The sequence below is a fragment of the Dysidea avara genome, chromosome 6 (assembly GCF_963678975.1).
Source record: "Dysidea avara chromosome 6, odDysAvar1.4, whole genome shotgun sequence".
Classification (NCBI taxonomy): Eukaryota; Metazoa; Porifera; class Demospongiae; order Dictyoceratida; family Dysideidae; genus Dysidea; species Dysidea avara.
Window position 1 is genome coordinate 38,010,317 of NC_089277.1, and position 18,306 is coordinate 38,028,622.

At 36.8% G+C, this 18,306-nt stretch overlaps 1 protein-coding gene across 2 annotated transcripts in view; it reads right to left on the minus strand.

Annotated features, from left to right (window-relative positions):
* Positions 1–3,318: 3,318 nt before the first annotated feature.
* Positions 3,319–18,306, minus strand: part of LOC136258669 (uncharacterized) — a 78,922-nt gene continuing 63,934 nt past the window's right edge. For both annotated transcript variants that reach the window (XM_066052010.1, XM_066052011.1), the window contains 10 exons: positions 17,158–17,253; positions 17,018–17,106; positions 16,909–16,965; positions 16,708–16,856; positions 13,282–13,417; positions 13,094–13,222; positions 10,641–10,796; positions 10,443–10,589; positions 10,219–10,394; positions 3,319–3,567 (listed from right to left, as the gene is read on the minus strand). In XM_066052010.1, coding sequence (XP_065908082.1) covers positions 3,402–3,567; positions 10,219–10,394; positions 10,443–10,589; positions 10,641–10,796; positions 13,094–13,222; positions 13,282–13,417; positions 16,708–16,856; positions 16,909–16,965; positions 17,018–17,106; positions 17,158–17,253 — 1,301 coding nt within the window. In that variant the 3' untranslated portion in view covers positions 3,319–3,401. The remainder of the gene's footprint in view (positions 3,568–10,218; positions 10,395–10,442; positions 10,590–10,640; positions 10,797–13,093; positions 13,223–13,281; positions 13,418–16,707; positions 16,857–16,908; positions 16,966–17,017; positions 17,107–17,157; positions 17,254–18,306) is intronic.

Below are 18,306 nucleotides of genomic sequence, written 5' to 3' on the forward strand. Positions count from 1 at the left end.
CCATAGGCGGCGGAAAGGGGGGGGCTAGGGGGCTAAAGCCCCCCTCGGTCTGCTGAGGGGGGGCTTAGCCCCCCTCAGAATGATATCACACCGAAATTATCTTTCTTGGAATGGGGCTGAAAACGGTGATAAAGATCGAGATACTCTAATAGAGCAGTCACTTCAATAAAGTAGTCAGTGTGTAGCGAGCTATGAAAGGATTTTTATATAGTTTATCAGCTAGAAATGGTAGCTGGTGAGGTGGAAAGCTCTTGCAAGTTGGTTGCGACCTTTTTTTTTTTTTTTTTTTGGTCTCACCTTACCAAACTATAGAAATAAGTCTGGGTCAGCCCAGCCCACCCTTATATCAACTACTTCCTCCGCCGCTGGTTTTAACCATTAGTGTTAACTCATGATCAGACATTATAATGTGCATAAGAGCACAGTGCACATGCTACTGTGCATGCGCTTCACTGTACAAGCCAAACAATAACAGTGTCAACTCTTCCTGATGTAAATAATAAGACATTCAGGACTCTCAACTTAAAATCTGGGCTAGGCTGGGTAGCCACCCACCTTTATTTATTTCTGGATCAGTGCCTGGTGATGAGTGTTATAGGTGACTGCTCTATTAGAGTATCTCGATCTTAAGCACCTCCAATGCAGCTAGCTGATCCCATGCATGCAATGATCCGTGCCCTTGTTGGATAACCTTTTAAGCACAAATCCATGTAGTGATAATGCCTGCAATGCTCATTATTCGCGTTCGAGATTGATAAATGAGAATAGCTATAGCTAAGTCGGCTGCAGTGTTCCGTCACAAACAACTTATAGCTAAGCATCATTGGCTGCATGCGTTAGTGGTCCACCCGGACCCATTTTGGTCGACCAATATTGGTCTGAGTGGCCAGAAGTGCATGTGGCCAACTAGGTTTGGGCCGGACCAATTTCGGATGCTAAAAATGGTCCGGGCGGACTAAATTTGGTCGACTGAAAATGGTCCGGCCGGACCAATTTTTGCCCCGGACCAAAATTTTCGTTACAGGACCCGCCGATTATGCTCATAATTTTACCTATTATGCTATGCTGCACTGCTCAAAAATTCACCTATTATGCTTAAATTAATGCTCAATATTTACCTATTATGCTCGATTATGCTCAATGTTCATGCCTTAGTTCATATGCTTTGCTATTAGTTTAACACTGCATAGAAAGAAAAAAATGAGTGGCTGAAACACAAATAATAAATTCTTGCTGCATGTAAGAGAAAAGATCGATATACTCTAATAGAACAGTCAGTTTGATGATTGTTCTATTAGAGTTACTGATTGCTCTATTAGAGTATATCGATCTTATTTTGCAATTGTCATTTTTCCAGCAAGAATTTATACTATCGTACAAATATTTAACCTATTATGCTGGCATTATGCTCAATGCTTTTAGGCACCTATTATGCTCAAAATTACGCCAGCATAATCGGCGGGTCCCTATTTATGCCTTGGCGCACTGTACCCAGATCGCTATGAGTAGAAACTTTGGATATAACATTGCTGCCTATAGAGTAGCAGGTGGGGTTTAAAGGACATGAATAAAATTTTAGAAAGATTGAGAACAGTAGATCAGAGTTGATACTCCATCCGTCTAGAATATCTGCATCCTTTTGCAGATCGAGACTGTCATTTATATCAGTTATAGTCTTGAAGCACTTTGTGTAATCTGCAAATATATAGTAATGTTATTGAAGTCAATACATGGTCTAGATCTGGTAGATCGTTATTCGTTAATGTAGACAAGAAACAGCAGAAGGCCCAAAATGTAAGCTTTTCACTTCAAGCTTGAGAGATTGATATAGCTGTTCAGTTTAGCCTTTAGATTTGTGCAGATCTAGTCAGTTACTATATTATTGTGGCATATGGACCTGTGGAAACAGAGAATGTGGGCACATAAAAGTTACCTACTTATTCTAACCTTTATATCATCATAATGCATGTTATGACAAAGTAATTTTCAGCCCTTATTAATAGGCCTGTGTCAAATGTGCCAGCATAATAAGCAGTCAATGGAAACTGCAAACTGTAATTATGAGCACTAAAATGCAGTTCCCTAGACCGATACTCTCTAATAGAACAGTCACTTTGTAATGAAATACTCTAATAAAGCATTCACTGATTGAAATGTTCCAAGGTAATTGTAAGAAATGTTGTTCAAACCTAGGAGCAATATGCAAGCATGATGGGAACACTGAAAAGCATGAGGTGAAAATTTTGGAAAATCCCTGAGAGCATTTTGGGCAAACTTTTGAGCATATTTCACTCAAGCCTACTTATTTAACATTTAATTGGCTTTACAATACATGCTAAAGAACTTTAACATTCTATTTCAGTGCAAAGATAATGTTGTGTGATCTGTGATGTGGAGCAGTTTGTGTCATCTGCAAATATATAGTAATGTTATTGAAGTCAATACATGGTCTGGTAGATCGTTATTCGTTAATGTAGACAAGAAACAGCAGAGGGCCCAAAATGTAAGCTTTTCACTTCAAGCTTTAGAGATTGATACAGCTGTTCAGTTTAGCCTTTAGATTTGTGCAGATCTAGTCAGTTACTATATTATTGTGGCATATGGACCTGTGGAAACAGAGAATGTGGGAAGTTGCCTACTTATTCTAACCTTTATACCATCACAATGCATGTTATGACAAAGTAATTTTCAGCCCTTATTAATAGATCAGCCCTTATTAATAGATAAGGGCTGACCCTGTTGTTGCAGGGTCAGTTGCACACTGTATTTTGTTTGTATATTTTAGTACAGGAAATATCTTTGCACTAAAATGCACCATTTACTGTACCTTTATAATTGGTGTAATCTAGTGTTTTTTACTGTTTGGACAAATTAGTTCCCTAGGCAGAGTGAACGTTGCATAATGTAAACTATTGTGTGCATCTGTTTCATGTAAATTATTGAAATGATCTCAATAATATTATTACAAAAATACACATGATACAGGCCACCTCATTTTAATTAAGGAAACATACATGCAGTCAATTTCACATACAGTCAATATCAGACTGTTTGCAAAATACAACTGAACAATTTTCACACGTGAGCTACTTCAACTCCTTATAAGAAAACCAAAATAATTACCCGCTACCTTAATCATTAGACAATGCTAGAGGTATACTGAGCTATGGTTATTGAATTCAGCACCTGTGCATAAATATCTGCACCATTCCTTTCACAAATCATCTACAATTGCATTTCACAAGCAATCTGAAATTGACTGTAAGTGCATGGAACTGCTTTAGCTACCAAATAATTACTCATACCCATGTCATGGTATTAGATTAACTACTCGTGTGTAGGTATAATGACTTAATAAATACATTACTTATACATATTACTCATAGCCGACAATATTGTTGTTATAATTGTGTTTCTTCAGATTGTTGGTGCTGAGGCAATACTAGTCGCAATGTCAATTCTCTCAATGTGTTAAACTTCAGTTCAAAAGAATGGCCTGTGGGACCATTGATTATACAAGTAGAACGATTTCTCCTTGAGTAGTGGCGATTAGTTGGAAAAATTTCCCTGCAAGTAAACAACAAGAACTCTAGCAAACACCATGTGCAGTAATACAGGTATTATAGTAAACAATTAAATTGTGAACCAGCTAAGTGTGTCCTTTAACTGTGTATCTACCCTAAATTTTAAGTGACCTTTGTGGCAGCTTCATGAATTGTACAAAGAAACAAACTAACACTCCAGTTAGACACAGCAATTTTTTTCCTGTACCACTTAATACTAACACTGTTATGTTCTGGACAAGTTGAGCCAAAACCAGTCATATTTGTATTATAAGTAAAACTGTGATAACAGCAACTAAACCATGCACTACATATTTACTCTCTCCATCTCTTTGTCTACTGTACAAGCTTCATGCAACCTGTAGTGATAAACCATGAGTTTGGTGTGACAATTTACTGTGAAGAAATACTCTAATAGAACATACAGCTATACTCAAAATACTCTAATAGGACAGTCACTTCCAGTTTTGGATAAATGAGGGAGCAGATAAAATTGATGGAAGTCTGATAACCAAGGTATAACTGTAATTTTGACTTTAAATAACACTGCAATATGTAAACATTATATAGGCTGTTTCACTAAAGTTTTGCATACTCTGAAATCAATAGCTGGAGTAAAAGTATGGCTTACAAACTCTTGGCATTGCTGACTAAAATATACCTGAAAGCCTACTATATTCATGAATCCATATTGAAACTATCCATACTCTTATGCTAGAGAATTAATTTGACAGAAATTTACAGGGAATCTTTTCAGTAATACTGACTTCATCAAAAAAACTGAATGTGACAATAAATCTAAAATCTTCTAGAAACTAACTGATCTTTATTTGAGCATAGCTATAGAGCTACGATTGTTCTATTAGAGTATGTGACTATGTGTGACTGCTTAATTAGATATTATCTCCATATTACTATAGCAGAGAAGTTAGGTAAGCCACTTAGGCTTTGAAATAACCTCTCCATTGTGTTTTTTGTTTAAAAACATTGGATCTACTGTACTAAATGCAACCATGTATACTCATGTGGCCACATGCGTGTGAAGAAGTATACACGCATAGTGGGTGTGAACAACTGTTTCATGCGTGCAACAAGACACGAGTGTCGATGCGCATACACAAGGCCAAGCTTGCATGTGCATACTTCAGCTCATGCGTGTGGAAATCATGCAAAACGTGCATGCTGTGAAGTTATATTTCAGCTGTACTGTATTTAGGCTTGCATCAAATTAATATGCGTGTAACAAAATGCATAATGTGCTGGAGTGCTATGCCAGTATAATGGGTAGATATTAGGCCTGCACCTATTATGCCGACATAATCTTGAGAATAATAGGTCACCAATTTCGTGAGAATAATTCTGGAATTATAGGATGGTTACAGGCATAATAATATCTAATCAAAAACAGCCAAGCTGTAAAAAAAGGTGCGGCCCCCATAAAGGCCATGGTGAAAAAAGATGTGAAATCCAAGGTGGCGGCCAAGAAATGGCTGTGATGGTAGGTTAATGGTTACATTTTAATAACAACAATTCAGGTGAATTTGGTGCCAAGACCAAGCGGCACAAAATTCACCTGAATTGCCATTATTAAAATGTAACCATTAACCTACCATCACAGCCATTTCTTGGCCGCCACCTTGGATTTCACATCTTTTTTCACCATGGCCTTTATGGGGGCCGCACCTTTTTTTACAGCTTGGCTGTTTTTGATTAGATATCACTTCTTTTTGTATTTGTATACTGCAAAGCCGGCCCATGGCTGGCTTTGGGGCTTTTTTAACCCATGTGTTTTTTTCTTTACCACAGGAAGAAGAAAAGAACTTAAAGAAGAATTTTAGTACTTCAATTATTTTTGATTTTATTAGTAATTATACAAATTATATACATATATTTATTAAATGCTCATTATTCCCCACAGGATTTTTTTTGCAGCTGATCTCTCTACTGGGTGACTTGAAATGTAGCTGAACTATATACAGGATGGTTTCTTTGTAGCTGAACTCTCTGTAACAGGTGATTTGTTTGCAGCTAAACTCTCTACATGGTGGTGTCTTTATAGCCGAACTCTCTACATGATGGTTTCTTTGTAGCTGAACTCTCTATAAGGTGACTTCGTCTAGCTGAACTCTCTACAGGGTGATTTTTTTGTAGCTGAACTCTCTGCAGGGTGATTTGTTTGCAGCTGAACTCTCTACATGATGGTTTCTTTGTAGCTTAACTCTCTAAAAGGTAACTTTTTCTATCTGATCTTTCTACAGGGCAATTTTTTTGTGGCTGATTTTTCTACAGGGTGATTTCTTTGCAGATGAACTCTCTACATGGTGGTTTCTTTGTAGATGAACTATCTACAAGGTAATTTCTTCTAGCTGACCTCTCTACAGGGTGACTTGTTTGTAGCTGAATTCTGTACAGGTGATTTGTTTGCAGCTGAGCTCTTTACAGAATGGTTTCTTTATAGCTGAACTCTCTACAAGGTAACTTTTCTAGCTGATGTCTCTACTAGGTCACTAGTTTGTAGCTGAACTCTCTACATGGTGGTTTCTTTGTAACTGAACTTTCTACAAGGTGACTTCTTCTAGCTGATCTTTCTACAGGGTGATTTGTTTGTAGCTAAACTCTCTACAAGGTAACTTCTTCTAGCTGATCTCTCTACAGGGAGATTTGTTTGTAGCTGAACTCTCTACAGGTGATTTGTTTGAAGCTGAACTCTCTAAATGATGGTTTCTTTGTAGCTGAACTTTCTACAAGTTAACTTCTTCTAGCTGATCTCTCTACAGGGTGATTTGTTTGTAGCTGAACTATCTACAAGATAACTTCTTCTAGCTGATGTCTTTACAGGGTCACTAGTTTGTAGCTGAATTCTCTACATGGTGGTTTCTTTGTAACTGAACTCTCTACAAGGTAACTTTTCTAGCTGATCTTTCTACAGGGTGATTTGTTTGTAGCTGAATTCTGTACAGGTGATTTGTTTGCAGCTGAGCTCTTTAAAGAATGGTTTCTTTGTAGCTGAACTCTCTACAAGGTAATTTCTTCTAGCTGATCTCTCTACAGGGTGATTTGTTTGTAGCTGAACGATCTACAAGGTAACTTCTTCTAGCTGATCTCTCTACAGGGTGGTTTGTTTGTAGCTGAATTCTGTACAGGTGATTTGTTTGCAGCTGAGCTCTTTACAGAATGGTTTCTTTGTAGCTGAACTCTCTAAAAGGTAACTTCTTCTAACTGATCTTTCTACAGGGCAATTTGTTTGTGGCTGAATTTTCTACAGGGTGATTTCTTTGCAGCTGAACTCTCTACATGGTGGTTTCTTTGTAGCTGAACTATCTACAAGGTAATTTCTTCTAGCTGACCTCTCTACAGGGTGACTTGTTTGTAGCTGAATTCTGTACAGGTGATTTGTTTGCAGCTGAGCTCTTTACAGAATGGTTTCTTTGTAGCTGAACTCTCTACAAGGTAACTTTTCTAGCTGATGTCTCTACAAGATCACTAGTTTTTAGCTGAACGCTCTACATGGTGGTTTCTTTGTAACTGAACTTTCTACAAGGTGACTTCTTCTAGCTGATCTTTCTACAGGGTGATTTGTTTGTAGCTAAACTCTCTACAAGGTAACTTCTTCTAGCTGATCTCTCTACAGGGAGATTTGTTTGTAGCTGAACTCTCTACAGGTGATTTGTTTGAAGCTGAACTCTCTAAATGATGGTTTCTTTGTAGCTGAACTTTCTACAAGTTAACTTCTTCTAGCTGATCTCTCTACATGGTGGTTTCTTTGTAGCTGAACTATCTACAAGGTAATTTCTTCTAGCTGACCTCTCTACAGGGTGACTTGTTTGTAGCTGAATTCTGTACAGGTGATTTGTTTGCAGCTGAGCTCTTTACAGAATGGTTTCTTTGTAGCTGAACTCTCTACAAAGTAACTTTTCTAGCTGATGTCTCTACAAGGTCACTAGTTTGTAGCTGAACTCTCTATATGGTGGTTTCTTTGTAACTGAACTTTCTACAAGGTGACTTCTTCTAGCTGATCTTTCTACAGGGTGATTTGTTAGTAGCTGAACTCTCTACAAGGTAACTTCTTCTAGCTGATCTCTCTACAGGGAGATTTGTTTGTAGCTGAATTCTGTATAGCTGATTTGTTTGCAGCTGAGCTATTTAAATAATGGTTTCTTTGTAGCTGAACTCTCTACAAGGTAACTTCGTCTAGCTGATGTCCTTACAGGGTCACTAGTTTGTAGCTGAATTCTCTACATGGTGGTATCTTTGTAACTGAACTCTCTACAAGGTAACTTTGTCTAGCTGATCTTTATACAGGGTGATTTGTTTGTAGCTGAATTCTGTACAGGTGATTTGTTTGCAGCTGAGCTCTTTAAAGAATGGTTTCTTTGTAGCTGAACTCTCTACAAGGTAACTTCTTCTAGCTGATGTCCTTACAAGGTCACTAGTTTGTAGCTGAGCTCTCTACATGGTGGTTTCTTTGTAACTGAACTCTCTACAAGGTGACCTCTTCTAGCTGATCTTTCTACAGGGTGATTTGTTTGAAGTTGAACTCTCTACATTATGGTTTCTTTGTAGCTGAACTCTCTGCAAGATAACTTCTTCTATTAATCTCTCTACAGGGAGATTTGTTTGTAGCTGAACTCTCTACATGATGGTTTCTTTGTAGCTGAACTCTCTGCAAGATAACTTCTTCTATTAATCTCTCCACAGGGCGATTTGTTTGTAGCTGAACTCTCTACATGGTGGTTTCTTTGTAGCTGAACTCTACAAGGTGATTTCTTCTAGCTGAACTATCTCTTTCCATAGTTGCATGAACTCCCTACAAGGTAACTTCTTCTAGCTGATCTCTCTACAGGGTGACTTGTGTGTAGCTGATCTCTATACAGGTTTCTTGTTTCTAGCTGATCTCTTGAATTCTCTTCAGGGTGACTGCTCTATTAGGATGACTGCTCTATTAGAGTATCTCGATCCCGCACTTGCTGCACCAAGTTGGATTTCGTGTTATAACTCTGTGGCTTTAAGTCTGATTCTTCTACACCATTGATGAGCCTTTCTAAGATGATTACTCCATCTGTACAACGATTTTCAAAGTATTACCCCAAGCGGTTTATCTGGTAGGCGTGGCAAGCAGTCGCTTTTTTAAATTAGCTAATCTCGATTGCGTAATTGTTACACACTGTTGGTTTTTTCGTTGTATCTTCCTGGTTTTTAGCTCGATTTCTTTCAAACCACAAAAGGTTTGAGGTTCAATAGTTAACCTATTCACTCACCGATTTTCAGCTTCTTCTCATACGCGGTTTACCCTGTAAGCGTGACAACATATTGGTGCTATTTTTCGTGAATAATTGCTCATAACTCTTTGCCTGTTTATCGTATTCCAGCCAACGTTGGTACCGAGATGCGCCTTTACACCCCCCCTTCTGTGTGCCAAATTTCAAGGCAATCGGATGTGGCGTTCGCGTTTTATAGGAGTTTTTGTAAGTGTGCAACAAGAAAAGAAGAAAAAAAATGAAGAAACTGAGCCAATTTTTGAAGTCGCATATCTCGGGAATTTGTGAAGCGATTTCGCTCAAATTTGGAATGTGGAGTGCTGCAGTTGGAGGGCATGTCCACAGCAAAAATCGTCTTGTTTCATCAAGGAAGCACAGAGCTACGGAGGTGCAAAAATTGCGTTTTCTTTCTTCCTGTCAATATACTCACGGGTGTTACGCGCGGGCTTCTTGGGCCGCACGACACACTACCATGTGTCTTGATTCTAAGTCTGCTGTAACTATTATGGAGAGAAAAACAATGGAATGCTTCATTTATGGCTATTATAATTCGGACAAAATTTCTTATAGCAGCATCTTGAAAACTAAGCCACCAGCCACACACATATACTGAATGAGAATAATTATGGAATAACAGGCTGGATACAAGAATAACAAAAAGAATAATAGGAGAATTTTCTGGAAAGAATAATAGGTAAAATTTTGAGCATAATAGGCTCAGGCCAGGTAGATATTTCAAACTATGGAGCTTAATTCCAAAAAAATAGATTGATGTACTCCTTAATACAACAGTCAGTAGAAACTGTAAACTGCAATAGTGCACTCAAATGCATTGTACATATAACTTCTTAGATCGATATTCATAGAAAAGTCACTTTGCTCTAATAGAGCATTCACTGATTCAAGATAATTGTAAGAAATGTTGCTAACCTAGGAGCATAATGGGAACACTGAAGAACATAATAGGTTAAAATTTTGGGAAATTCCTGGAAGAATTTTGGGCAAATTTTTGAGCATATTTAACTCAGGCCTAGATGTATTATGTATAATGTACACCAGCTGGGATGCTGTTCAAAATATCTATGGTACAATAAGCAACACCATTAAAAAATTCTGAAGGATTGGGGGATTGGGGACTGCTCCCCTGGTCTCCACCCTACATCCATCCCTGAGAAATTACTCTTTTTTGCAGTAACCAGCTCTACTGTTGATGTGCAAAGACAAGCCAGTGGTCTACTATAGTGCAAACTACAATATCTAAAAGGATGATATTGCTCAGGGAGTCACATACAACAATTGTTCTGTGAACTTTTTTCGCAAAACACATTAATTTTACTATGTAGCACAATGATGGCAAATGACTGAATATAGACAACTAAACAATAGCTACAACCAACCTGTTATGCAACATTGTTTTTACCCTATCAATAGTTTCCTTTGCTATAAGTCCAAACAATATTATCATTGGTAAGAAATAAAATGGGATCAAGACTGCAGCATGTTCACTGATCTGGTCCACATTACCACATTGGTCAATACTAAAGGAATGATCACTATCAAACACTGCAGCTGTCTGTAACAAACTGGATCATAGACTAGTTAATACTTGTATAGTTATTACCTTGAAAAGATCAGTTGATGTGATCATTACCATAAACAAAATATCTCCCAATAAAACAACCTCTAATATATTAGTCCACAATCCTTGGTATGGTTGAATATACATGTATATTGCCACACTAATCATCACCAGTAACATAACTGGAATCTAACCACAACTAATATAAAGTACAGTGGTGTTAACAATAATGTACCATACCAAGTTTCCAGGAAAGGCTGTGATCAAAATGATGAACAGTAGTCTTCTTATTAATTCAGTTGGTGCCCACCAGTTATACTGATCAACAAAAGGCTCTTGTAGTAGTTTCTCAAACATGGTAGTCCATAGCCGTAACCTTAAACAGCCTTTGATTTTCTACGTAATTAGACCAAGTCATAACACATATACTGCAATATCTTATGAGAGGTGCAACTAGGTGTCTTCCACCCATTGTTGATCTTGTAGCTGAGTGGTGGGTGACCCCCTTTACACCCTAGAGCTAGTTTTTTTATCAACCTATATTTTAGGTGGAAGCAGTATCAGTAGGGTGTATATTAACCAAACCTCACATACACATTTGCTTCTTGTGGCATTTATGGGCTCATGGTATTTACATGTTAATACCATACCTGTTTCACTGCCCATACAAAAGTCTCAATAGTAGCAGTGAAATTTATCCCGTATTTCACTGACAGCAGTGAAAAAGTTGTAATTGCAATTTCATTGGCTAGAATTTATGCTACCAATGTAGCGCCAATTAGTGTTTACGCGTGTTTAGTACATAGTGACAAATTGCGTACATAGCAACGCTAATGCACAGCATGCGTATATGCAGCGAGTATGATATTAACTGGGAATAGCATGGGTATAGCAGTGAAATTTGGGATAAATACCACTCTTGTTGTATTGGAAATGGTAAATTTCACTCGGCTTTGCCTTGTGAAATTTATCCCCATTTCCAATACAACACTCATGGTATTTATCCCAAATTTCACTGCTACCCATGCTATTACTAGTACATATAATTTACCCTTATTCTCTAACACTTGCTACTATCAACATTAAATTAAAATGTTGTTCTAATTGGCTGTCTTTACTTACCACTACCTTTATAATCATAACAGCAACAAGGAATTTTAGTTCAATTAAAGATCATAGAAATCAATGTATTAAAGCAAGGGAGGTCCCCTACACCTGCCGATATACTACTAGACATTGAATCCCATGACTTACCTAGGAATTAAATGTCCACTAGTGTATCTGAAAAATGTAGGCTACTTCCCTTGTTTCACTACTTTCTTTTTATTTCTATGGTAGGCTTGAGTCAATTATGCTTCAAAAATTGTTTATTGTGCTTTTGAGCAATACTCTCAGATATCAAGCACATTATATTCTGCTCAAATTATAAAGTTTAAGCTTGAAAGCTGACTGTTTTATTAGAGTATATCAGTATGTCCTGACTTGGTGGTTGCTCAATTAGAGTGTCTAGATTTTAATAAAAATAATCAACATAAACACAGTACTCTCTTTTGATCCAAAATACAATTATAATAGTGTGCAGTAGACTGATGTTCTGTCGTTTAGCATGTACATTGCACATTAACTGATCAAAGAAGTTGAAAATCATCCTAGCATAATTCGTGCTAATTTCTAGCCTGCTATGCTTGAAATTATGATGGCATAATTGTCACAAGCCTTTCTACAGTGTGAAAAACTTAATTTTTCCTTGTTGTTGTTGTTGTTGTTGTTGTTTTTTTTTGTAACATACGTAATAGTATTGGTGAACCCAGCAGCATATACTTCATCAACACAATGAATGGCACCAGCCTTACAGAATCATAGAATTAATTTTGTGTTGACCTGAATGCACACACCAACTATATCAATTACTAAAAAAGAAAGTGGTAGTTATGCTTCGTTTTTTGCTATTTTTTGGCCTGGGTGCAATCCTATATTATACATTTTACCTTTTTGTGGAGAAAACTGCTAAGTGTTTGACAGTGGTGAAGTGGTGGCTGTAAGTGTTGGTGCATTCTATGTTATCTAGTGTGGTGTTCTTGTAATAGATGCTTTCATTGGAGAATAAAATGCGAAACCAAAATGTTTTGTCAGAGTGCTATATGCAGCTATGGGATTAGTGACATTAATGCCCACAGCCATTACATGGTGAAGAATGGTATGAGAAGTGCCTTTGCAATCATTTCAGTTACTATGGAAATACAGATGATTCTAATTATAAATGCACAGGGAAGACATTATGCACTACCATGAATCAACATCCTATGTTGTCAGCAAAAAAAAGGAAACAATTTAGGACAAAGGTAAGTCCATAATGTGCACATTGTACATACAGTAGCATGCTAAATGACACCTGTTGGGCATCTAACAGTGAAACATTAAGCCCTTAGCTGTTATTGAGTGTATCTGATGGAAATATAGGCAGTCAGTTGCAAGTAATCAGCCAGAAGAACATTCTACTAAAAAAACTTTAACTAGTAACCTGCTGGAAATGCTTTGGGTTACACTGAAGGCACTTTAAGACTTGATTAGAGCTAACCTACCTCCATTAAGGTATTGTGAGTAGTTTAATTCTTGTCAGTATTTTGTGTTAGCCAGTCCAAACCTCCACGATCCCTAATATACAGTACTACTGTACTGTATGTTACACATACCTTCACTTTCCCCAGCACAACCACCACCATTATCAGTAGTGTACACACTATCAGTACTAATATGGCAAATGTTGCTAGACCAAGATGACCTCCTGAGAAGCACTCCACTGTACCATCTACAAACCATCTCTATATGAAAAATGAATGAAATGTATGAAAAGAAAAATACAAATACTGCAAGATATTACCATAGATCTGTGTCCATCACTATCTCTTAATATGGGACAGTTCAGTATAGACACTGAAGTGTTCACTACATCAGTGAACAATAATAATATCAGTAGCCACACTCCACGCCATGATACTGAAATGTTGTAGAATTTCCTAGATGAAAATTGATATGTACGATAAGCCATGACAAATTAATCTTGTGATTCAGTAGTGGAGGGTCTATGACTGAAGTGGAAACTAAATGTGCGCTGGTATAGAAGATGACCTCACTTACTTCATTGCTTTTTGTTTCTATGATCCCTTACTTAAATTTAAAATTCTTAATTTTCCTTACACTTGTATCTAAATATTGTATTATTCATGGAAGGATCAAAGAGTTGCCGTGTACTGTATTTTCCACACAGTACCAATTATCCACATAACTGTACTTTATGAGTCATACAGTACAGTTATACACATAATTGGGCAAATATAGTTATACACATAATTGGGAAAATATAGTTATACACATAATTGGGCAAATATAGTTATACACATAATTGGGCAAATATAGTTATACACATAATTGGGCAAATATAGTTATACACATAATTGGGCAAATATAGTTATACACATAATTGGGCAAATATAGTTATACACATAATTGGGCAAATATAGTTATACACATAATTGGGCAAATATAGTTATACACATAATTGGGCAAATATGGTTATACACATAATTGGGCAAATATAGTTATACACATAATTGGGCAAATACAGTACAGTTATGGAGAACAGTTATGTATGGAATGTTATTAAAACACTCAGACAGCACGATTGATCATGTGCATGACATTGTAAATCGCTAGAACTAGCCAGACTAACCCTACCAGTTGGTTCTATAACTAGAAATAGATTACATAAACACACTAGATCACCAAAAATTGAAGCAGTTTGGGAAAGCAAGGTGAACGCTCCAAGCAAGAAGACCAGGAAGTAAAATACAACACTTAAAGCACTGCCTATGCTTGTGTTTACAAAAAAAAGAAAGAAAACAGCACTCAAGGGTTGTATTGAGACAAATACAGTACTTGGCTTCACACCTTGTGCTGTATTAGCCTCTCGACACACCCCCTAATACTGTATTTTCCATACACATTTGTAACAGTACCTTAACTATAACATAATTATGTAATGTATCTGTGGCAAAGATTAAAAGTGTCATGTGCACTGTGGTATATAACTGATATACCATGCTTTGTGGCTACGGCTACACATGCCATATAATGGTGTAACTTTACACATTCTACAAAATCCTTACCTAAAAGTGAACAAGTCTCCAACATGTGCCTAAATCAACCAACAATTTGTTACCTCAGATGTTGTCAAAGAACTCTTGTCTCCTTTGTGAATAACTCAGGAATAACAACTGGATGGGTGTGGTATCGCTAAATACTCTCAAACACCAATGATTCTACTGACTAACAGGTACTGTTTCACTATAATGTAAATAATTATTGCTCTCTCTGATTATTTCATCTACTGGGGTGTAGAATATAGTAGTTATAACAGGATTACTTGAGATATCAATGAAAAATACGTATAATCCCAAGAGAGTGCAGTGCTCAAAGGAGAGTGCACATGTTTCAGTCATATCCTATTATAATACCATTTTAGTGTGGGCATTCATAGGCACCACTGGGGGGTTTAAATCACACAAGTGTACAAAAAAATGAAATTTTTAACTAGAGTAGGGACCATAGCACATCGATAAAAGTACTGAAACAAGCTGGAGTAGTGCACAATATTAAATCACAGTAAAACAACAAGAAGTGTTATACCCCTACTGTGCAGTAAACCAATAATAAGAGTTATATCCCTACTATGCATTTCCATTATGGTATCTTGAGCACAGTAAGGATATAATGCTTTACTGTGATTAATATTGTGCACTAGGCCTGTACCGATTATGCCAACATAATTTGGGGCATGATAGTTAGCCAAAAGCATTGAGCATAATGCCAGCATAATAGGAAAGTTTTTGTGCATTGGTTATCAGAGAAGCTGAAACTCTGCCTATTTTGCATGATGCAAAATGGGATAGTGTGCAAACATGGTAAAAATGAGATTTACAGCTACGTTGTGAAGAAAAGATTAGTTAAAGATTGATAATATTATAGTCTAACAGAACAGTCACCACAGACTGAAATATCCTAATAGAACATTCACAGATGCATTAGATACTCTAATAGAGCAGTCAAGACCCAATTTTATATGAGCATAATGGGACACAACTGGGAATAATTGGAGCATATTAGGGAACTTTTTGAGCATTGCTCAAAAGCATAATAGGCAATTTTAAAAGCATAATAGGCTCAGGCCTATCATACACTACTCCAGCTTGTTTCAGTACTTTTTATCAATGTGTTATGGTCCCTAATCTAGTTGAAAATTCCAAATTCTTTTGTCTACTTATTTGTTAAATTTGTGCAAAATAAAATTATTATGACTGGTGAACCCACGCATATCGCATCAAAAGAAAGAAATGGTGCCACATGTCCCAGCTACCAATTATCGTCTGAAAAGTGAAGTGTTCATTACGCTTTGTTGTCAGTTATGCTGAACCCGTTACACAGCATTAAAAATCAAGAACTGTTCAAAAAGCACCTCTGCAATCAAAGTAGCCACTATGAAAAATATCGACAGTTTCCATTACGAAGGGAAGCCATCACATGCTACCACCTTAATTGACACCTTTCACTGTCAGCCAAGATGAATGGGACACAAAGGAGGACACTGGTAAGTCCATGAAAGATGCATTCTATGTATTGCGGTATACCAAAAGGTACCTCTCAGGCCAAAGCGATGTCGAACAGTGAAAGAATCAAACCTGTGTCTTTAGCCACTATTGAGTTACACTTGTCTGAAGGCATCAGTCAGTCAGTCAGTCAGTCAGTCAGTCAGTCAGTCAGTCAGTCAGTCAGTCAGTCAGTCAGTCAGTCAGTCAGTCAGTAGAAAATTCCATTTAACATTTTTTTTTAAATTCCGTAGCAACTTGTTGAAAGTGTTACTGCTCGATCTGAAAGCTTGTTTGGGCCTACCTCATCATCATCAGGGTCAAACCTTTGTGATCCTTACTATACTGTACTATCATACTCTATGATATTGCCCAGACAATACCTTGATGTTGCCTGGGCAATATCATGGGAAGGTGGTTTGCTCATGGCTTTGATGCCTAACCAGTTCAAAGATATGATACACTTTGACTCCTTATATTTAGTAAAACAGAGCTTTAAATTGTGGGATTTACACGTTAAGGCTAGGCTTATTGTAGAATAAAAAGAAAATTTCTAGAAAAGTGTTTTCTGCTATTAATAAACAGCACCACGCTAGTTTCAAAAATTCTAATTGTTTTAAGTGCGAACATAAGGTTCATTTTCCGAAATTCGGTCACATATATACCTGCTGAGGCCCCAGATAGAGCAGAAAATTGTAGAGAACAGCAAAACTGGAGTATATCGGAGACTATAAGATACTAGTGCAGTCATTCCAGGATAGATACAAAAGTCATAAGGGAAGTAGAGACTGGCAGCACTGCTAATGTAGTGAAGCTATAGGAAATACAACAGTACAATATTACCCATTAACTAGCTAGTGACTTACATATGGTTGAACAGCACTGAATGTGACTGGAAAGTATTGTGCAATATATGGAGTGACCTATGGCATATATTAATGGAAACTTAATATGTAGGATAATAATTTGATTTACCTGTATGTAGAACAATACTGGATATAGCCAACTGAAAATGGTTACAGATGATAGTAGGATTACTGTAATCACAATGATATCCACAACAACTACAAGAACAATAACACAATTGATACAGTAATGGTAACAAGTAGACTAACCTAAACCAAAGATGAGAGCAATACTACCATGATCACAGGATACACACTTGTTAAGGAGAGCAGTAACTGTCTGGTTACAACTGCCACATAGATAACCTGTAAAAATTTACCAAACACATAATATTATTCGTTTGTCATTATAAAGAGTAATTGCTGTCCTAAATGGGATTTTTCATTCACATACATCCAATTTTATGAACTACGTAGGAGTGTATTTAAGTTGGTGGCTACATAATAATTCATGTACATAATTAGAAATCTTTTAAGAAAATTGTTGTTTGTTTCACTGTACCCTTGTAAGATACAGTAAGTGAAATTATTAAAGAAAATCTAGGCACCCTCTATCCCAAAAATGGCATTTAATCAGTACCATTCTAATGAAATAGGATGCCAACTGTGCTTTTAAAGATTTCCCAGGGCCTAATTTCATTAATCCTGTGAGCTGTATGAATGATCTTTCATTAGAACATTAATTTTTATAAAAGTGGTTTTTGCACTGTATTTCCAATCCATGATGACGCTCTGAAACAAACTGAACTTTAGGGCTGCAGTGGTATGTTTTACCTGCAGTCAGTCAATTTTTTTTTGCTTATGTGTTGTTTAGGAAAGTTATTTACTCTGATGGGGCATACGTATCATGTACAATAAAGTTGATAGCAATAGGTACTTGCTAATTGACAAAGATATACAAGTGCTGCAGTGAATTGTCACATGCACAAGACAAGCATGGATTTGTGGCTCTTCCACTTGGTTATATGTAAATGCTTTACATCATAAAATTGCTGCAGCAATCCTTTCAAAAAGCTAGTTATAGCACCTTTATTCATAGAAAGCCACAAACCTGTTTGTGGTTACTTATTGGTTATAGCCATCCCTTAAATTTGCATTAAGAACACAGTATACGCCTGCTATGCTGTATGTACAGTAGGTCTCACTTCAAACCAAAGTTCGAGCAATGGGTTTTCCTGATGTGTAGATATGCATTACTAAAATTGTGATATTGTAAGTTTGATGTGTGTGGAAGACCCCTTTTGACAAATCTATATTAACAGCTACTGTGTAGCTAGAAAATTTCAAGAGACAAAACTTTTGCAAAACTGTGTAAAATGTGATTTTCACAATTTCAATATGTAAGAAGGTCTAGAAAAT